The 22,569-nt window shown below is 39.1% G+C and overlaps 1 protein-coding gene across 4 annotated transcripts in view; it reads left to right on the forward strand.

Moving 5' to 3' along the window:
- Cdadc1 (cytidine and dCMP deaminase domain containing 1) overlaps nt 1-22,252 on the forward strand; it is a 59,478-nt gene extending 37,226 nt beyond the window's left edge. The window contains exons 9-10 of one of the 4 annotated variants that reach the window (XM_076872552.1): nt 3,433-3,493; nt 19,808-22,252. In XM_076872552.1, the coding sequence (XP_076728667.1) occupies nt 3,433-3,493; nt 19,808-19,914 (168 nt within the window). In that variant the 3' untranslated portion in view covers nt 19,915-22,252. Of the gene's footprint in view, nt 1-3,432; nt 3,494-11,324; nt 12,175-19,807 lie in introns of those variants that run through there. The other 3 variants (XM_076872555.1, XM_076872553.1, XM_076872554.1) reach the window with 3 other exon arrangements.
- Nucleotides 22,253-22,569: the final 317 nt, after the last annotated feature.

Genomic DNA, 22,569 nt, shown 5'->3' on the forward strand with positions numbered 1-22,569 from the left:
ACCTCTGGTGCCATCATGTGGCTAATAGAAAAGCTCTGACTCACTTCTTCCCTCACCTGTTTCAGCTTGGAGTGGTAGATAGAGGTGAAAGTAGTTGAAGACTATCCGAAAGACAGGAAGATGCATGCACTTGTACACACATGCACACACACACACACACACACACACACACACACACACACGTTCCTCATAAGAAAAAGTGCTAACAAAAAGTTACAAAAGCTCTACAAAGAAAAATTTTCCCCAGAAGTTGCTGACCTGCCAAATCATTCTGTTTCTTCAAACAAGGAATAATCACAGAACCACAAAAACCAGGAAATTAGCATTGATATATTACTGCTGTTAATCTATACATTCATCAAGGTTTACTGATTGTTCTAAGAATGTTCTTTTTTTTTTTTGTATTGGAGACTGAACCCAAAGGCACTCTACCACTGAGCTAAATCCCAATACCTTTTTATTTTTTGAGACAAGATCTTGCTAAATTGCCCAGGCTGACCTTGAACTTGTGATACTCAGCCTTCTGAGTCACTGAGATACAGGTGGCCAGGGATATAGTGTGATGGTAGGGTGCTAACAAAACCAAAAAACAAACAAACAAACTTATTCCAATAATGTTTTACATAGCAAAAAATGATTCTTTTGTCCGGAATAATAACATATTGCTTTTTATGACATCTAATGATTTAATCGTTGCATTTAATATAACATTTATATACTAGAATTCATGGATATAAAAAGCATAAAATAGAACTGTTTATAAGTTTGAACTTTACATTCCTGTTATGTACATCAGTTTCAGTCCAGGGTGCTTGGAACATAAATGTATTCTCTGTGCGTGCATATGTATATATGTGTGTGTGTATACATGTATATATGTATATACATGTACATACACTTTAAGCATAGGAAAATACTACCTAGTTTCTGTATGTATATGAAGTGTCAAATGTTTACCATTTTTTATTTTTGATTTTTAATTATTTTATTTAAAGCTTAACAGTTTTAAAACATAGTGCCGCCTGGCACAGTGGTGCATACCTGTAATCCCAGCAGCTCAGGAGGCTGGGGCAGGAGGATATGAGTTCAAAGCCAGCCTTAGCAAGGCACTAAGCAACTCCGTGAGACCCTGTCTCTAGATAAAATACAAAATAGGGCTGGGAATGTGGCTCTGTGGTTAAGTGCCCCTGAGTTCAATCCCTTGTACCCTCCCACAAGGAAGGAAGGGAGGGAGGGAGGGAGGGAGGGGAAAGGAAAAGAAAAGAAAACTGCAGTGCCATGCCAAAAAAAAGAGAGAGATGAGAAGTGCTTGTCTTGTAAATAAAAACCTATGTCCAATCAGTCAAAGAAATCCCCAGTTCTGATTGATTGATTGATTGACTGATTGTCTCTTTATTCCTCCTGGAGAGGTAAAGAAATGGGTTTTTCAAATTTTCTTCATAAAGATTAAGTGACCTAGCTCTTCGGGACTGTGAGTGTTGGCTTATAGCAAACTCTGGAATATCTTGGTTACTGGTAGATCTTAGTAGATTTTGAATTGTAAAGAGAAAGGAGAGATCAAAAGGGCAATAGAGGAAGAACTCAGAAAAGAAAGACACAGGGAAGCCCAGGGGCAGAGCTGAGAAACCCAACAGAACTGGGAACTCCCACCCAAGAGGTCCTTTGCTCAGGAACACATTCCAGAGAATAAAGAAACTCACAGTTTTTCTCTGTTCTCTTCATGAAGAGTAACTCTCCACTCCCTTATCCTTTCCTCATCTGTGCATAAATGGTTAGCTATACACCTAATTTTGAAAATACCAGTAATTAACATGAACTAGTATTTGTTCTAAATTTGAATTTCAATAATTTGATTTGCTCAATTGTCAAAAGTATGATGTGTCAATAAATTTGATACTTGTTTTAAGATTAAAGTAAATTGATTTTTATTTGAAACATATTTGCTTCTCTTTTTGAAATGTAACCATATACCTTGAAATAAGTTGTTTTATTCTATGTTGTTGTCAAAAAAACAGGTTAGAGCTGGGTAAAACTCTTCTCCAGAATAGATTTTATATAGTGTACATTCATGTGCTGTTATTCAAAAAAATTTTTTTCTTTTCTAATGAAGGTGAGTTTTTCTTTATTAAGGTGTATTACTTTTTTATTATGAAATATATGCTCATTGTAGAAGGTAGCAAAATAAAAAAGAACATGTATTATTCCTTAACTCATAGATATCACTGTCAACATTACTGTATTTTCTATGTTAAAAATTCCTCAGAAATTATTTTTTGACAATTTATACAATCTTCCAAACCTAGAGACCTATTTTATTTAACCATTTCCCTGTTGTTGGATAGCTAGAGTATTTCTAAATTTTTACATTTATAAAGAAACTTTTCATGAATATTCTTAAGTGTAAATTAGAATTATTGGTTTTTACTTTCTCTGCCCAAATAAATAAATAGGTTTTAGTGGTTTAACATGTTTCAAAACATAACTCTTTTTTCCCCCCTTACATAACTTCCCACCCCTTATAAATTCTCTCTTTCTTGGCGCTAATTCTAGGCATCTCATCTCTATAAGTGACCAAAAGTCTAAGGACTTTTAATGTAAAATGTTTGTCTTGTATTTCATCCCCCCTCAAGGCTCAAGATGTTAACTAGTTAATCTGATGAACTAATTGGTGCTTATGGAAGAGGCTGCCAGGTAATTCACACTTTCCAGAGACAGTGGCCCAGCAGGGCCTTTTTGGTTAAGTCATTAGTGATTCAATGGAGATTCCAATTAGGCAAGAAAGGAAGGAAGAGCTGTCCTAGAGATAACGATTACATTCCATTTTCTTTTCTACTATTTCAGTCTTCTCTGAAATATCTCAGAATCTTCAATCTTCCCTATTTCTTTCTGAGTGGTTGAGATAGAATACTACAACCAGAGGAGATGAACGATATCTGATATTATATATGATAGAAAATAAATAATAGATTATATGATCTAACTATATTAAAAGGCAAGGTAAAATTGGCCATATTGTTAGCCTTTAATACCTAGGTCTTCTCTACCTATTATAAGACTTAGTAGGTCCTAGAGAAATTATATAATGTAGAAATTCCATGGTTCTGGGCATTGGGCAGGCCTAGGTCTAATCCCATCACTGCCTTTAGTTATTTTGTAACCTGAGACAAATCACAGCAATTCTCTAATCTCCCCCTGTCTTACTTATGAAATTACTATAAAGTATCTTCTCTAAGAGTATTGATTCTGACCCCAGAAGTCATCCCATTTAGGATCACTCAGGTGGTATTGCTAGGACTTTGTTGATATGGACACACTAACTCCTTTTTCTTGTATTTTTATCAAGTTGTTTTGATATTTAAAAGCAAAGTGCTGAAATGCTCTTTATTAAGTCATTTTTAAATGTACAAATAAAGTGTTTGTACCCTCTTACAGTGGCAGCTGAATCCATCTGGAGCTTATGATCTTGAACAAAACGAGCCTGAAAGGAGAGAAAGTAAGTATCTCAAGTCCTCTGTGGAGGCTAACTACTGGAGGCCAGCTGCTGAGGAAAATGGGCACTTGGTGAATGTCAAAGGTCAAGTGACGGAGTTGTTTTGTTAATAGATGGATCATATTCTTTATACAGGTTAGATGTTTGTCTTTCAATTTGTTCAAAAACATTTGCATATCTACTATATGCAAGATGCTGGGGAAAGTACCTATCAATAATTATTCCTGTAGGTTCTGCAGTTTAATACAAATAATCATGATAAATTGAATTTATAAATTTATATGAAACAGTAAAGAACAATTCTTGTTTATACCGAAACAAAGGCTTCTTGGGTGTGAGAAATGAAAAATATATATATTAGTGCAAATGGATCTAGGAAGAAATGATGAGGACAGCAGTACTTATATATCCTTCAAGAGTAAAGCCACAGGTGCTTAGGTTGGTCAGAGAATGGACATGTTCTGTTATTTTAATAATCTGATTAAGAATCATCAGAGATACCATAAGTAGATTACTAGTCTTAAAAGTTTTGTTATTTGCACACTAACACAATTATTTTGATAATAGTAATATAATCTTTAGGAGATCCAATTTAAAAATAGTAGCTGTGTTATAATTGTAGAGTCTAGATAAATGGAAGTGTACTATAAATTTTCTTGATAACAATGGATTGATTACCCTGAAACATTAAGAAATATGAAGGTCTCTACGAAAATATGAATGTTTTTATTTTCTGTGTTCTGAAAATCAAATAGATAAATCAAATAAAATAATTAGCTTTATTTTATTCAGACAGTAAATTTATTATTGGCAATCTGAAAAAAATACATATTCACTGTTTTTTCTTTTTAAAAAATTATCAAGGGCTGGGGATGTGGCTCAAGTGGTAGCGTGCTTGCCTGGCATGCGTGCGGCCCAGGTTCCATCAGCACCACATACAAACAAAGATGTTGTGTCCGCCGAGAACTAAAAGTAAATATTAAAAATTCTTTCTCTCTCTCTAAAAAAAAGACATATTTTAAAATATATAAATAAATAAATAAATAAAATAAAAAAATTAAAAAATTATCAAGAAAAAAAAGTAGTGGAAAAAGAAAGGAAAATATAACTGATTAAAGATAGTATTTTTTCAAAACCACCCTAAGATACCATCTCACTCCAGTAAGATTGGCAGCCATTAGGAAGTCAAACAGCAACAAGTGCTGGCGAGGATGTGGGGAAAAGGGTACTCTTGTACATTGCTGGTGGGACTGCAAATTGGTGCGGCCAATTTGGAAAGCAGTATGGAGATTTCTTGGAAAGCTCGGAATGGAACCACCATTTGATCCAGCTATTCCCCTACTCAGTCTATTCCCTAAAGACCTAAAAAGAGCACACTATAGGGACACTGCTACATCCATGTTCATAGCAGCACAATTCACAATAGCAAGACTGTGGAACCAACCTAGATGCCCTTCAATAGACGAATGGATAAAAAAAATGTGGCATTTATACACAATGGAGTATTACTCTGCATTAAGAAATGACAAAATCATAGAATTTGGAGGGAAATGGATGGCATTAGAGCAGATTATGCTAAGTGAAGCTAGCCAATCCCTTAAAAACAAATGCCAAATGTCTTCTTTGATATAAGGAGAGTAACTAAGAACAGAGTAGGGATGAAGAGCATGAGAAGAAGATTAACATTAAACAGGGATGAGAGGTGGGAGGGAAAGGGAGAGAGAAGGGAAATTGCATGTAAATGGAAGGAGACCCTCAGGGGTATACAAAATTACATACAAGAGGAAGTGAGGGGAAAGGAGGAAAAATATAAGGGGGAGAAATGAACTACAGTAGAGGGGGTAGAGAGAGAAGAGGGGAGGGGAGGGGGGAGGGGGGATAGTAGAGGATAGGAAAGGCAGCAGAATACAACAGACACCAGAATGGCAATATGTAAATCAATGGTTCTGCAACTGATGTGATTCTGCAATCTGTATATGGGGTAAAAATGGGAGCTCATATCCCACTTGAATCAAAGTGTGAAATATGATATATCAAGAACTATGTAATGTTTTGAACAACCTACAATAAAAATTAATTAAAAAATAAATAAATAAATAAATAAAAAATAAAAAGTTAAAAAAAAAAGATAGTATTTTTAATGACACTGTTTGAAGCTCAATTAAAAATTTCCTAAGGTAGGAAAAGGAAACAGAAGGATGAACTATATTGTCTGTGTTAAAAGCATCTTTTCATCAGAAGATGCCATCCACGGCATGAAATAGAAAGTATTTACTACTTAAGAGTCAATGATAGGCCTTTATCCAGGATAAAAGTCCTGAGATTGGAAGAAGGGGACAGAAGAAGGCATCTGGTTCACTGGCAATGTTTTATTTATTGACCTAGATAATGACTAAATGTATGGTTACTTTTTGACAGTTCATTAAACTGTATGTTTATGTTTTCATGCATTTTTAAAAAGTGTTTTATGTTAGTAAATAATATCCTTATCACCTTTTCAATTATATAGCAGCTTTATTAAGATATTCATATATCAAAAATTCACCCCTTTTAGAGTCTAGAATTCTGTCGATTTTTCTATGTTCAGAATTGTGCAGCCATCACCACAAACCAATTTCACAACATTTTCATTGACTTAAAAAGAAACCTTGTACTCGTTTCAGTCGCTCTCCCCCAGCCCTAGGCAACCACTGGTCTACTTTAAGTTTTTATGGATTCATCTAGTCTGGCCATTTCATATAAATGGAATCATACAGCATGTGGCTCCTTTCCAGTTTTTCATTCTGTCGAGAAGCAGACATAAGAGTCAAACAGATGAAAGTTGAAATCCCAGCTTTATTGCTGGGCTGAAGCTTGACCTTTGGCCAAATCAATGTGTCCTGCTCTTGGAGGCAGTGGGGGTTGCTGCCTCATGTCCTCTCAAGGCCAGCACCAGGAATGGAAGCCGAAGGCAAGTAGCAGTGTGATGGACTGCTGGCTCTCAGGTGTCCTCCCCGCTAGAGAGCTGGAACCCAAATAACACAACTCAGGCTTTCTTTGCAAAGAATTGTTGGGCTTTCAAGGAAATGAAGGAACTATCCAGGAACGCATACTCCCTTCCAAACATAAATAGTAATAAAGAGAGATAAGAGGAATAATTGCCCGAACATAAAAAGCAACAGTAAGCAAACACAAAAGCCAATGTCCATAGCAGCTGGGCTCTTGAGAGGAAGTTGGGGGTCTGCTGCAAGATTGCACACTGAACCTCAGATTCCGACATTAAGCTGGGAGTCCTCAAAGGAAGTCAAAAGACCCCCTCTCAGCGGCACCTCCTAACTGCTGGCAGAAGCAAATGCAGATTCTGTCAGGAGGAAAACCTTCCCAGCTGAGGCCCACAGGGTATAATGAGTCCATTAGTTCATCACTGAAAAGTCAACAAATAGAAGATATATCCCCATGAGCGAGACTGAACAGAAATGGCAAACAGCATAGTGAGACTCCTGAGGTCTTCCTGTTCTGGTGTTATCAACTAGACAGTATAAAATGTTTAAGAAGGAAAATATACTTTTTCAAAAACAATCTAAAATAAACAAGCCATTAAAAAAATCAAATCTGAGCTGGACATGGTAGCGCTTGCCTGTAATTCCAGAGACTCCTGAGCCAGGAGGATCACAAGTTCAAAGTCAGCCTCAGCAACTTACTGAGGCCCTAAAAAATTTAGTAAAACCCTGTCTTAACATGAAACTCTTTTAAAGTACTGGGGATGTGACTGAGTGGTTAAGTGCTCCTGTGTTCAATCCCTAACATTAAAAAAAAAAAAAAAAAAAAAAAAAAAAAGTTTAGTACAGAGTGGATAATTTTGAAAAGAATCTAATAGAATTTGGAGAAAAAAAATCCAGACAGCCATATTATATAGGTACTTATTTTTGTAGTTATAAACAGAACACCTTTATTTGTTTATTTTTATGTGGTGCTGAGGATCGAACCCAGTGCTTCACACATGCCAGGCAAGTGCTCTGCCACTGAGCTACAGCCCCAACCCCCTATGCTGCTACATAGATGAGGAGCCAAGACTTACAGAGTCAAGGCTCTAAACCACCAGAACTGAAATTTGAGGCCAGGTCTTGGGTTCTAGAAAGTACATCTTATACATTGCTTTTTGTTAATAACTACCTGGTCTAGCCCCTTTGTTAGAAGTGATTAGAGAATCAGAGAGGGCAGAGTGACTTGCGCAAGGTCAGTTTCTGAAGGTCCAGTTTTCCAAGATTTTCAGTGTTCTTTCTAACAGGTTGCCCCAGTGTAATCTAGAATTTAAAGAAAAGGCAGTTCAAGATTGGGCACTTGCTATCAAGTTGAGAGGCTTGTTTTTTCTTCCATTAATTGCTTTGAGTCCCATTTTACAGGCATTATCATCTTTGGGACCAATATAGTACTTCCATGGGTATATCTTGGCATAAAGTGTCAGGGGAGAGAGAGAGAAACCCTGAAATTGAAGGTAAAGTGCACTTGCTAAGTTCCTGGTGATAATTTACATGGAGAGCATTTTATGAAACGTGTCTACCAGAGTCATCTATGGAATCATCTCATGCTTTGGGGAAGCATCCTCATTTCATAGGCATGCTGATAGTACCTTCTTGTGGATTATTGCAATTTATCTCTGCAGTAACCCTCTATGATAGATGTTATTATCTTCATTAGGCAAATAAAGAAGCTGAAGCTCCTTGAAGTGAAGTAACTAGACCAAAGATCTACAGCCCATGAGTGGTAAAGCCAGAATTCAAAGCTCAGTAGTCTATTTCTAGAATCCATGCTCTTCTGCCTTGTCATACCACCTCTTTAAACCAGGAAGAAGATTTAGAAATGTCTACCTTGATGAGGAGAAGTGTCCAGGAAGTGTGTGAAGTGTGTCTTGATGTGTTGCGATCATGGGAGTCAACAAACCGCAGAATGTAGAACCAGTGGTGGAAACCACAGCGACACACATCATGGCTTGACAAAGAGAAAAACTCTCAATGATAGTCTGGATTGTCCAGAATTGTCCTCCCTCATGAGGCAGTAAACTCCCTGTCATCATGGAGATGTGAGCACAAGATGTCACAGGAGGAATATTGATGGGTACCCTCCCTCTGTGTAATACTTTGATTGAGGTGGCATTTAGGAGGCAAGCATCTCTCTCCCAAGGGATGTTTGTAAAGAGACTAGAGATATTTCACTTGCACAGAAAGGAGTTTGGGGAAGAAAGAATCTGTGTTACCATGGTCCAAGGAACTACATCAGAACCTTCTCTGGTTCTCTTAACTGGAAGAGATCTCTCTCCTGCACATTCCTATATCATGTTATACTCAGACTTCTCTTATAACACTGAAAAAAAGTACAGTTTTTAAAAAGTCAGTGGATGAGTTAAGCCACTGTTTACTAAAGGGCACACTGTTGGTATTTTGATTGATAAAGCTTTCTACTTTGGGGCATTGCCCCATGGATTATGGGACATTTAGCATCCCTAACAGAGCGGGCCATGCAAATCACAGGCACGATGATAAACTATTTAATATGTAGTGCTGGAAAACGGTTTATGCATGTAGAAAAACTGATAATGAATTTTTACATTACATAATATTCAAAATTCCATATGAATTAAAGAGACAAAGCAAATTTCAAGTTTTAGAAGAAAATACAGAATTTTTTATGACCTGAAATAGGAAGAACAACTTATGCAGAATACAAATAATGCTGACTATAAAAGAAAAACAAATTATAGAATACATTCCAGGTAAGGGCTTATCTTCTCCAAAAGACATTAATGAAAGGGGGCTGGGGTGTGGCTCAGCGGTACAGTACTTTCGAGGTCCTGATTTCTATCCTCAGCACCACGTAAGATTAAATAAATAAAAAAGAAAGAAAGTGAAAGGACCAGTCATCCCCTGGAAGAACAGATTTTCCACTAACGTAAAAAAAAAAAAAATTTACTAACTTATAAGGATAAAAATTAATAGAAAAATGTTACTTTTTGGCATTTACATCAGCAGAAATGTAAAAGTCTGATAAACACATGAAAGATGATCATACTCAGTAGTGGTCAGAGAAAGACCAATTAAGATCACATTGAAGAAATGTTTTTATGCCCGTTGGATTTATACAATTCAAATTTCCAATACTAACTGCTAGTGAGGATGTGGATTATTAGAAATTTTTGTATGTTGCTAGGGAGATTGAAAATTTTACAGCCACCTTGGAAAATAATTAGACATTATCTTTGTAATGCTGAACATGCATGTATCCCATGACCCAGCAATTTCAACTTCTAAGAAATCTTGCATCTTGTATAAAAGACCAAAATATAACAAATTCATTGCAATGTTATTCTTAAAAAAAATGAAAATGACACAGATATTTAGCTTGTGAGATTACATTTAAAATATAGTGTATTCTCACAATGAACTACAACATAACAGTGAAAATAAGTGAACTATTGCTATATTCTTTGACACAGGTGATTCTCAAAAAGATAATGTTGAACAAAAAAATGCAGAAGACTATCTTTTGAATTTCTGTATAAAGTTTAAAAAGAAAGCAAATAGCATATTGTTTAATGTATACGGTAAAATTGTTTTTTAAGAAGCAATAGAAAGATAAACACAAAATTCAAGATAGTGGTTACATCTGAATGGGGAGAGGGGATGAGAAGAGAGAAGGAAGGCAACTGATAATGTTGTAGCCATTATTTGGGACAGTAGCTTTTAATTTTTTCTCTTCTATGCAAACAGTTACTGCAAATTTAAGCAAGATAATTATTTGGAGCAGTAGGTTCTTAAGTGTTTTTTTTTATTATTGGGCTTTAGACCTCCCTTCTGTATTACATATATTCTCTTTTTTTATGTTTCAAATATTACATAAAAAGACAATTGAGAGAGGGGGGCTTCCAGATCCACTCTGGAAAGCAAGCCAGAACCTGGTCCAGGTGTCCTTGGGACTGGGAAACAGCAGAGCGGAACACATCGGCTTGGAGGGCAGGCAGATACCTCAAGAGCACAGAAGCAAAGGGCAGGAGGAGACTTGCAGGTGACGGGTGTATTCATTGACTTGACTGTGGTGGTGGTTTCATAGATGTGTACCATGTCAAACTCATCAAACTGAACACTGTAAATATGCTCAGTTTATTGTATACTTTAAACACATAAGAGGTTGTTTGGTATCAACAAAGCTAGTAAAAAGAAAATCCAGGAAGGTGTTAAGGCAGGCTCTTCTCTCAGCCTGCCCTGTTGGATAAGGCCACCTTCCGTACATAGAGGAATAGAAATGGGAGAGTCCCCCTGTACTCCCTGCCCCACAGGTGCTGCCTTCCTCTCTCTGGAGGATAAGAAAGTGCATTAATTTTCGAGGTCCTGATTTCGATCCTCAGCACCACATAAGATTAAATAAATAAAAAAGAAAGAAAGTGAAAGGACCAGTCATCCCCTGGAAGAACAGATTTTCTACTAACGTAAAAAAAAAAAAAAAAAATTCTTTGATACCAGTGTAATCACCAACAGGGATTGATTTCTGTTTCTTCCAGCCTAATAATAGTGCCTTTCCCCCAAAAAAAGGTGTATTTAGTATTTGCCGTATACTGTGGAGTGAATCCAGTTTTTAAAAAAATCACCAGACATTGTATTACCTTTGAGTTATCTAGATTCAGTATTGATTGGAGAAACAAAATTTAAGTGGAATATTGAAGCAGTTGAGAATTTGAAGGTAAAGTAAAATGAATGGTCCTTTACCTGAAGCATTGTTTTGCTCTTCCAACCTGTGTGCCTGAAGCAAGTCCCCATGAGTCTGAAGTGATGTTTTCTGACATGAAGTTGTTCTTGCATGATAGACGGTGTGTTGAGAGCCCTGCCTGGGAGTGAGGAGCAGCACCGCAAGAAGCTATGTCTGGGAAAGCCTTCGGAGGGCCTCTCCACGCTGCAGTGACGGCCTCAGGAGTTGGTTGTTGCACCTCTAAAGTTCAGCCTTGTTAACTCAGAAAATGAGGATGGATTTCGTGAACCATTGAAAAGTTTGTTAGGATATGAATTATGTTGACGTGGACATTTTTATTTTAGACTTATTTGTGTATTTTTCAGAATATGGCAATGTGTTTAATGCTTTAATGAGATCAGTGTCATCACCAACAGGGATGGATTTCTGTTTATCTCAGTTTCTATTTATACAGCCAGTTTGAAAGGGGCTGGCTCACTGGAGTCATATCTCAACAGGGAATTACATATCTTTTGAGAAGTATTAATTCCTTTGGATTACAAGGGTGACAATTAGTAAATTGTCCAGGGAAATAAGTGACAATCTGTTCATATTTTAAGAATCCATGTATAGATAACCAGAAGGGTCATGTTTATACCTAAAATCATTCTAGCATTCAAAAATTACTTAATTGGGACTGTCTTAAAGTCTCCATTTTGAAACTATATTTTTAAAATTAGTAATCTCTTGGGCTGGAGGTCTAGCTCAGTGATAAAGTACTAGCCAGCATGTATGAAGCCCTGTGTTACATTCCCAGCACTGCAAAAGTAAATAAATAAATAAGATGTTAATTTCTCCTAAATTTTTATTTCACAGTGATTGTTGGACTAGAGGCCAGTTACACTACAATTTTGGGTAGCAATAGAAAAAGAATGTTATTCTGAGACAGTGTTGCTGTTTGATGTCACTAAATCTTGAGATTACTGGCAGTAAGTCTCAAATTTGGTCATTATGTAAATAGAAAAATATGTGAATGTGGGATATTGAAACCAGCATTTTTAGAATTCCATTAATAAATGCTTTCCCCAATATAATTTTCCCCTCCATATGACCAATACAGTGTCTAACTGCAAAAGGGAGGCCTGCTGGGAATATTTGCAAACCTCAAGAGCACTCAAAGCCTTAAAAGTAAACATCCCTTCTGAATTCTTCTCTCTGATTTCTTTTTTCGCAGTGCTGAGGATTTACTCCAGGGCCTTGAACATGCTCAGCATGTGCTCTACCAGTGAGTCAGGTCCCCGCCCCCCCTCCTTTTTTTTTTTTTAGTTCAACATCTTTATTTTATTTGTATGTGGTGCTGAGGATCAAACCCAGCGCCCCGCGCATGCCAGGCGAGCGCGCTACCGCTTGAGCCACATCCCCAGTCCCTCCCTGGCCCCTTTTTAAATTTTATGTTGAGACAGTATCTGGCTAAGTTGCCCAGGCTGGCCTTAAACTTGTAATCCTCCTGCTTCAGCCTCCCAAGTAGCAGGGATTATAGGTGTCAATGTACCTCGCTGATTTCTTCAATTTTTATTTGCTGAGAAACTCAGAAAATTAGTCTGAGGAATCATCATGTTTTAGACTTTCCTGGTGTTAGGAGGAAGGCCAACAGGCCTGGGGAGTGATACTTCATGAGAAGGCTCGAGGACTGGGAAGAGGTGGTGAGATTTGCCCTTTTTTGTCCCCCTCCTTTCCACAGCATCACGTGGGGCCTCCTACCACTTCTTCAGAGTTAGGCACAGGACAATCCAAGTGTCAACCAGATGCCTGGCTTGCACAGCAGCCTGCTTAGGTCCTCTGGGAATTCAAAGTCATCATACCACACAGTTGAGAACTGCCAAAAACATTTTCCATAGACATAGATCATGGAAGATGGAGTGTGTGTATGTGTGTGGGGGGGGTACCTTTAAAGACAACTAATGCTAATTTGAAAAACACTGGTTAAGCTATTCTTTAATACTTATCAATATAAAAACTCCATTTAATCCCTAGCACCACAAGAAAAAAAATTCTAAGATTGCTCATCTCCCAAATTGCTTTATTATTGTAATACAAGCATAAGTTCTTTGATTTATTGTTTTATACTATTAGTTCATCTGTGCTGAGTAGTTTATACACCAATCAACAAATATTTTGTGAGACTCAAAAGTCAAATATATACTGCCAGAATTATGGATTTTTGTATTGGGGTGGGATATCAGAAAGGAAAGTATATAATCAGGAAACTATGGAAATAAAACATTGATATTTCATGGAAAGAGCCTTGTAGAGGTCACAGTGCTGAGCTGTTTCATTCTCCAAACACCAGGGTTGAGGTGAACTGAGAGAAAGCAGAGGAGGTGGAGATCACTCTGTGAGGGGTAAGGGAAGATGATTGGGTTGCCCCCAAGCATTGCAGAGCTGGACCCAGAACCCACCTGGGTTTGCAGAAACTATATGTGGCAGTGTTGACTCAGCTCTGCAAATTCCCAGGCAAGAGATTTCATCCCTTAGCAAGATGAAGAAGGTAATGGTAAATTCATACTTAGTAAAGAATAGCCCTACTGGAGGTGGCTAAGCACTCACCTGGTTTACTTCATGTCTATAATGGGAGTAGATACAGGTTTATGTGTTTTTATTGTATTACTGGTAAAACTTTTTTAATCTGGCCTTTCTATTTTTTCTACCTCAACTTAGTTTGAAAATATGCCATTTACTCATAAGGCTTCCTCTTTTTATTCATGAATGGGTCCGTCCTAGGATTGATCATAACAACCTATTTTTGACACACTTTCGAGTATTCCTTAAGAGTCCTGGTATTGCCTGTAATGGTCACATGGCAATGAGCTGAGCACATTGCTAGTATGTTTTAGAACTAAAGTAAACATCAATGCAGTATTTTTATTTCATGTGTAACATCCCTGAAGTCTTGTTGCTCTTTTGCTATCATTATTATAAAATATTTCAGATACATAAAAAAATACAAATAGTTGTAACAAATACTTTACTCATGTACCTAATATGCAGAATTAGTATATGTTACCATTTGGGAGTTTAGTCCTGTTTTGAGAGCTGAGGTAGAACCTTTCTTTGCATCTTTTCTACATTTCCTTAGAGCACATTGTGGTTTTCTGAAAGATCATTCATGCTCACTGCAGGGCAGCAGGGTTTTAAAATCCAGCCCTAGAGCCTCCAAGGACTGTTACCTAGACAGCTGAGATTAAGTCTCCTTTTTTAAAAAAATTTTTTAAGTTGTCAATGGACCTTTATTTTGTTTTATTTATATGTGGTGCTGAGAATTGAATCCAGTGCCTCACACATACTAGGCAAGCACTGTACCATTGAGCTTAGGAGCCCCTAAGCCTCCTTTTAAAACATTCTTTGTAGTCTTTCTGCATCTGATTTCTTAATTCTCTAATAATTCTATGATAGTTTTCCTAAGAGGAAACCAGCTGCCCTTATGTGAGGTAGGGGAGGTCTACTGGGCCAAGGTTTTCTGACTCCTCTGGTGGAGCAGACCCCCTACCAGGTACGCCTGGCCTGCAGCAGAACCTGGTGGCAGAAGTGTCCTCACTTGGGATCAGGAGATCTGCCTTACCACCTGGGAAGGAGATTCTGAGTTACAGCCCCTGAAACACAGGCTTCCTGTTTCTGGCTAACATTTAGATGTTTGGAATCATTTATTTATTCAACTCCTGGGCACCCTACGCTAGGCTCTCAGCTTGAAATGAAAAGTGTAATTTGCTTTGGATACTTTTTGAAACAGAAAAAATATAAATCTTAATTCACAAAATGGAATTTTGAAAAGTTTGATTCATCCATTAATAGACTACTCTGAAAAAAAATTTTGCTGAAGTTTACACAAAGCAATGAGTTATTCAGAATTTTTTCTCAATTTTGAAACCTTTTATTGATATCCTGGAATTGTTGTGTTGGCTTTGCTACAGTTTGTTTTTATAACACAAGGAAATCAAGTTGGACCAGGGTTTCTCAGACTTGGCACAATTGACACTTGGGATTCTGATATTCTGTGAAGCTGCTCTGTGCATTGTAGAATGTTAGCCACATCCCTGGCCCCCAGTGAAAACCACTGACACAAAGAAGTTTGTACATAACTGCAAAAACCCATGTTAGGTCTAAGAACATCTCATTTAGTATAATAATTGCACTGGGGGCTTTTTACCATCAGGTATCAAAATCTGAGAATGACCAATTCCTCAGAATCATCTTTTAAAAGTCTTTTTAAAAATTATGTTTATGCTGGGCGCTATGGTACGTGTCTTTAATCCTAGTAGCTTGGGTGTTGAGGCAGGAGAATTGTAACTTAGCAAGGCTGTAGGCAAACTAGTGAGACCCTGTCTCAAAGTAAAAAATAAAAAGGGCTGGGGATGTGGCTCAGTTTGTTAAGCACTTTTGTGTTCAATCCCCAGTACAAAAATACACACCCACATATATGTGTGTGTGTGTGTGTATGTGTGTGTGTGTGTATATATTTATATTTATTACAGAGTAGGTAAAAAATAGTTTGTACTTTTCTCCAATTTTTGCTTTTGTTCCCCCTTCAGTACCAAGGATTGAATGCAGGGCCTACTAGTCAAGTACCCCACCACTCAACCACATCCAATTTATAGTTGTAGATGGACAGAGTGCCTTTATTTTGTTTATTTTTAGGTGGTGCTGAGGATTGAACCCAGCACCTCACACATGCTAGCAAGCACTCTGCCACTGAGCTATAGCCACAGCCCCAATGTTTTTTTTTTTTTTTTTTTTTTTTGGTGGGAGGTGTCGGGGTTGTTAGCCCCTCCTGACCTGCTGGAGAGATTGGGGAGAGCATGCCCCGTCCAGGATGAGCCAAGAAAGGAGAGGGCCGACTGACAGCCCCACCCAGCCCTCCCTCGCAGGAAGACAATCAGATCCGTCAGGGAGACCAGTCAAGGCTGGAGCTCTTTATTGAGGAAGCACATGCAGCTAATATAAGGCACAGGAGCCAATCAGGGTAAAGGTCAGCAGGGTGAGGAGAGTTCACGTGTACACCCATCCTACAGGCAAGAAGGGGAGACACCAGCTGTCCACCTGTCCACGAGGGTGGAAGGGTTCTGAGCCTATCCTAGAGGTGGTCCGATTTTTCTTCACAACCCAGGCAACGCCTTCTGGCTGATCATCAGGTGCCGTCTTGGCCATGTTCGGCCCCAAGACCGGGAAGTGAGCATCAGTCTGCAAGTTAGGTTTCCTTTTCTCCATCATAGGTTTCTATTTCTCTGATGTGACGTGCCCTACACGAGGTACCAGGGATTGAACTCAGGGCACTCAACCACTGAGCTACCTCCCCACCCCTATTTTTTTTAACTTTTTTTAAATATATTTATTTTATTTATTTTTATGTGGTGCTGAGAATTGAACCCTCGCATATGTGCAACTCCAGCCCCCCCACTCCTATTTTTTTTGTATTTTATTTAGACACAGTGACTCACTGAGTTGCTTAGCACCTTGCTTTTGCTGAGGCTGGCTTTGAACTCACGATTCTTTTGCCTCAGCCTCCAGAGCAGCTGGGATTACAGGCATGTGCTACCAAGCCCGGCCCCAGACCCCAATTTTAAATTAGGAGGGGAGTAGTAATAACCTTAGTTTCTGTCTTGTTTTGCTTGTTTTCCAAGTTACTGATGTATATGAATAAGCCAGACAATTTTGCAAACACTCCTAAACTGCAATAATTTTTCCAACCAATGGAAGACCAAAGGAGTTGCTATACTTAATCACTACATCAATCAATCAGAAATTCAATTAAATTGAATTGGGTGGGGTTCTGGTCATAATGGGGATATCATATAAAGAATCAAGCTTGACTTACTTCTCTCTGGAAAAAATAATTAAATTTATTATAGTTGATTCCCAGTATAGAAACCTGAAATATCTGCCACATGGTCTTAGTTGGCATAGGCAGCATGGATAGAATATATTGTTCAGAATAATTTTATCTTATTGGTTAGCCAGGTAGCCTTTAATTGCTTGAATTAGCACTGACATGTAAAAGTCATGTATGTTTTTAGTGCAATTACTTTTCACCATTAAAAATTCAATGAGGGCTGAGGTTATGGCTCAGTGGTAGAGCGCTCACCTAGCACGTGCGAGGCACTGGGTTCAATCCTCAGCACCACATATAAATAAATAAATAAAGATATTTTAAAAATCAATGAATTTATTTTATATCATGCAGAAATTTTCTGTCATGTAAGACAATTTATGAATATTCTGCACCTAAGTAAAACAAAACCCACTAATATGCAATAGGCCCAGTTAAAAATGAGGCTATTGGCTTGGGTTGTGGCTCGGTGGTAGAGTGCATGCCTAGCATGTGTGAGGCACTGGGTTTGATTCTCGGCACTGCATATAAATAAATGAATAAAATAAAAGTCCATCAACATCTTAAGAACATCGTATTTCTATATAATAATATAATTCAGAAACTTTGAAATGATAATCTCCCTGTCCTATAGGTCACCCCTCCTCAAAGACATGAGGCTTGCTTATTTATTTACTTATTTATTTACTTTAGATGAGGCCTCAATGTGCTGCCCAGGCCAGCCTAGAACTCCTGGTCTTACACTATCCTCCTGCCTCAGCCTCTGACATAGGTGGTACTATAGACTTGAGTCATTGGTCTTGAACCAAACTGATATTTTTGGTATTCATTTCCAAATATCCAACTCACGTGCCTATGTTGTCCCTTAATAATTTTATTCTTTGGTTTTAGGCATTATCTTTTTAATTTCTACCATGGAAAAGTTTAGTTTCACCTCACCCGCTCTCCATATACTTCCCTTTTTCCATCCTCCCAATACTGTTAGAATTTTATTGTGGTTGTCCCAAAATTCACTGTTGTGACTATGTAAATACTAGTCAGAGCTTTGTCATGTTGTATTCTATGATTACTTTTTCTTTCCATGTAAAACTCCCTCTCCTGAATTAAAAATTTGGATTTTGGTGGTGGGAGTTGCTTGGTCTTCTATTTAATTACAAATCTGTAGCCAAATTCTTCTCTCAGTTGTACAGTTTCCCAGTATGTTCCAACCTATTAGGTATCCTCAAAAATCCTTCTAGAAGAAATCCCTTCTGACTACCTTCAGTCTGAACCTATGGCTCCATCAACCTTCTGTTCCCATGTTTTATGGGGCTCTCTCCACAACCACCCTGGGGAGAGCCTTCATCTTTCTCTTTCATCTGATTCCCTCTCTCAGTTTGGCAAAGCACGTCTTTCAGAAGATTCCTGAGAGGGGTACGTGGTGATGGGTTGTCCCCAAGACCACCTACCACTTGTCGTGGAACTTTTCACCTTTCTTATTCTTACAGATAACAGTCCAGGGACCTTCAATTTGAAGCTTTGATGATGCTTCCTAAGAAGTTGCAGTTCTAATCCATAAACCCAAATCTTAAGTGGCAAATCTGAGAGGTTTTAGGCAAGTGTGTTTTGCTACAAAAGTGTGTGTGTTCCTGAAAGTTTAGAGCTTTATCTTCACATGCAAGGAGAAGCCACTGTGATAGCCAATCCAATAATGCTCAACCCATCTCCCCGTTGTTGGGTAGAAGGCTCACACATTCAGATAATTTCCAGCCAGGGAGGCTCTCCCTTTCTTGGCTAACGTTGCTGCCAAAGTGACAAACCTCATTTCTTCCTGCCCACCTGTTTCCTGGGGATTACCCAGAATCGGACACCATCAGGGACTCTCCCAAAAATTCTGAGAATCTTTTTAAGGATCCATTGCTGGTGGTTTGGTAATTGGTCAACACCTGCAGGCAAACTGAATGGCCCGCCAGTCCTTCTCTGGCCACTTCCTCCTCCTGCCTGCAGATGATGCTGGTTCTGGATAAACTAAAGGGAACAGGGTGACGAGGGTGCAGGGCCAAGGTGTCCTTTGAAAAATGTGTCAGAAACTAAGAGCAGCAGCAGATATTTGCTGAACTATACTACTCAAGCCCTCAAATCAAGAAAATGTGAATGCTGCTGGCAAAATAGGAAGGCAGTAGTACAACTGCCTGGCCAGGTTTCTCCAGAGAGCCTTTGGAGTAAATGTGTGCTCTTCCTTTCAGTGAACTTGGTGTTTTGCTGTGTTACTATATTTTTTTTTGAAGGGGGTGGGTTCTAGGGATTGAACCCAGGGGTACTCAACCACTGAGCCACATCCCCAGCCCTATTTTGTACTTTATTTATTTAGAGACAAGGTCTCTAAGTGAGTTGCTTAGCACCTCACTTTTGTTGAGGCTGGCTTTGAACTCACCATCCTCTGGAACCCCTGGGATTACAGGATTACAGGCCTGTGCTGCTACTTTTATGTGGTGCTGAAGAGGGAACCCAGGGCCTTGAGTGTCCTAGGCAAGCACTCTACCACCGGCCCCGTGTGCTGTCTTCAAGTAGGCTCTTTCTACATGATAGAATAATTGATGATTTTATGTTCCTGACAACCTTCTCATAACACTTATACAATCCTCAAATGTATTCATGGTCATTTTATAAAACTTCGAGTATAATTTTACTATTTAGATTATAAAGTTTTGCTCTTGTGTTAGTCATATCGAAGATTTTTCTGAAGTCAATTTCCTTTCCAGTTAGGATGGCTGTGGACAGCAGGCTGTGCCCTGTACGGAGTCACTCGATGATGAACAGAACAGCAGTTTTCAGACTGAGCCTAACCATGAGTGACTCCATTTTATAAAGCAGTCGTTTGACATGAGTTCTCCCTTTTGACTTTAATTGCTGAGACAGAATGACTTTACGCCTTTTTTTGTCCAAATAAACAACCACCATCTGCCCAGCACAACCTTCAGGCACAAACTAATACTTGCACTAACAAAAATGACCACCTGTGAACTAATGGGATTAAATCAAAGCACCTAAGGTGTATTAAACCTATGTTAGAAAAACCAGGCCGGAGAGTTTATCAGACACACCAGATGTAACACAGCTGAAACCCACACAGAAGCACTCTGAGATGGGCTTCAGTGGCCCACACCAACTGTTCATCACCTTCAGATGAATGCAACAAAAGGTCCACAGGTGACTGAACTTCCAACTCTGTCCCTGGGCCTCAGCCCAGCCTGCTCTCCCTGCTTGACATGGCCCACTGGAACTGGAACTCTGAAGTCATTAATCTGGTGTTTATCCACAGGGGCACCACAGGCAGGCTGAGTGCAATCATTCCCCACTGTTTGGGATTGTCCTGAGAATCACTGGAGTTCAGCATCTCTGGCCTGCTAACACCAAATGTCTTTGAATCACCCAGAAAACCTGAGAACAATGGAACACACCCTGGGGGTTTGGGATGGTGGACTGCCCTTGGTCCAGAGCCTGCTGATCAATCCAGCCACCTGTCCTCAGGGACATTTCTTCTTTAGCTTTTCTCTAAAGAGCAGGTCAGCCAGCCTTGGTGCTAACACCCCAGCAATGAAGAAATTGCCATATTGGCATAACTGATTTCATTATTAAAATGTTATTGTTATGGCCACCCCTTTCCCTCCCTCTGCTCATTTCCATCTCTGGTCCTTTCATAACACAGACTTCTTTGTCTCATCCTCCGCCACCACATGAATGCCCTTAGTGCTTGAAAGTGGCCATTGTGTTCCCACTGTCCATGGCAGCCTCCCACGGTCCCCGTGTCATTGAGGTTTGCATGCTGTGGAAGAGCACTTGTCACATTACTTCATTTACTTTTTCACACCACAAAGTAGAGATTATCATTTCGACCTGGTAGGAGGGAGGGCGAGAGAAGCCAAAACTTTGATCCTTCAATCAATAAGAGATTAAGAGATGAGCCAGGCACAGTGGTGCACATCTATAATCCCAGTGGTTTGGGAGGCTGAGACAGGAGGATCACAGGTTCAAAGCCAGCCTCAGCAAATGCAAAGCGCTAAGCAACTCAGACCCTGTCTCTAAATAAAAATACAAAAATAGGGTTGGGGATGTGGCTCGGTGGTTGAATGCCCCTGAGTTCAATCCCCAGTATCCCCCCTCCAAAAAAGATGAGGAGATACAGTCTCCAATTAAATGATTTACCCAAAACTGCACTGCTAGTCATTGGCGGAGCTGGTACATTAATTTATTTTGCTCCAAATTCATAATCTTCACAATACTCATTAAATATGGTTCAATCACTTCCCCTCTGACATCTTCTTTCTTTCCATCCCAAAACTTTGCTTGTCTCCTAAGGTAGAGGTTTCAGTGGCCCCAATTTTCCACCTGTTCTTTATTCCCACCCTTCATCAAATGGCTTTGCAAGCTCCTCTGATAGCAGGTAGAGAATGTGTTGCTCCACCCTTGACTTTGGGTTCAGCAAAAACAGCCGAAATGCCCTCCATCCAGTTCTGACATCAGGCCTTAAGGAGCCCGTGTTTCCACTTGTTCTTTTGTGTTTCTGCCACCACCAAATAAATATGTGGGCAGAGCCACCCTGGCCAGCCCTGCCTAGATAGGTGGACACAGCCGCTCACAGGCTTGTGAGAAAAAGTAATTGGTTTTCCATTATTGTGCTTCAGGAACTTTCTACCCAGTATTCACCAAGTGATGTGTGTCTCCAACTTTTAAAAAAGCAGACTCCCTAAAGGATATGCCCCCAGAGAGTGTGTGACCTGGGAGGAGGGAGGGCGAGAGAAGCCAAAACTTTGATCTTTCAATCAATCATCTCCCAGTGACAGGAAAACCCTGGAAAGGAGATAACCATCAATCCGAAAATAGCAATCCCTGGAAAGAGGGATCCTTTCCCAAGTAAATTCTCTCCTAGTGACAGTGAAAGTATACATCAATCTTCTCCCTGTGTCAATACAATGACCCCTAGAGGTCAGAGGAGCACTGGACCCCGAACTCTGAACCCTCCATCCCTGCCCTGTAAAAACACTGCCTAATAAAAACTGAGGAAAGGGGAGGGGACACGGGGGTAGGAAAGATGGTGGAATGAGATGGACGTCATTACGCTAGGTACGTGTATGACTGCACTTGTGGTGCGACTTTACATCATGTACAACCAGAGAAATGAAAAGTTGTGCTCCACTTATATACAATGAATTGAAAAGCTTTCTGCTGTCATGTATAACTGATTAGAACTAATAAAAAAATAAAAAGAAAACCTGTGTCCAGAAAAAACAAATTCAGATGTTTGCAACCTTTTGCCCACATCCTATTAAAAGTCTTCAAGGACTGAGTCACCTCTCAACCTATATAAACCCATACCTTTCCTATAATCGGGGACCATTTTCTGCCTAGACTGTGGGCCCCTTCAATGATTAACTCCGCTACTGAATAAAAGGCACAGCTGATCCATGAAGTCTGCACCCATCCCAGTTATTTGTGCTTTTATTATGGTGTCAAAACCATTTTG

Source organism: Callospermophilus lateralis, chromosome 12, assembly GCF_048772815.1.
Source record: "Callospermophilus lateralis isolate mCalLat2 chromosome 12, mCalLat2.hap1, whole genome shotgun sequence".
Taxonomy (NCBI): domain Eukaryota; kingdom Metazoa; phylum Chordata; class Mammalia; order Rodentia; family Sciuridae; genus Callospermophilus; species Callospermophilus lateralis.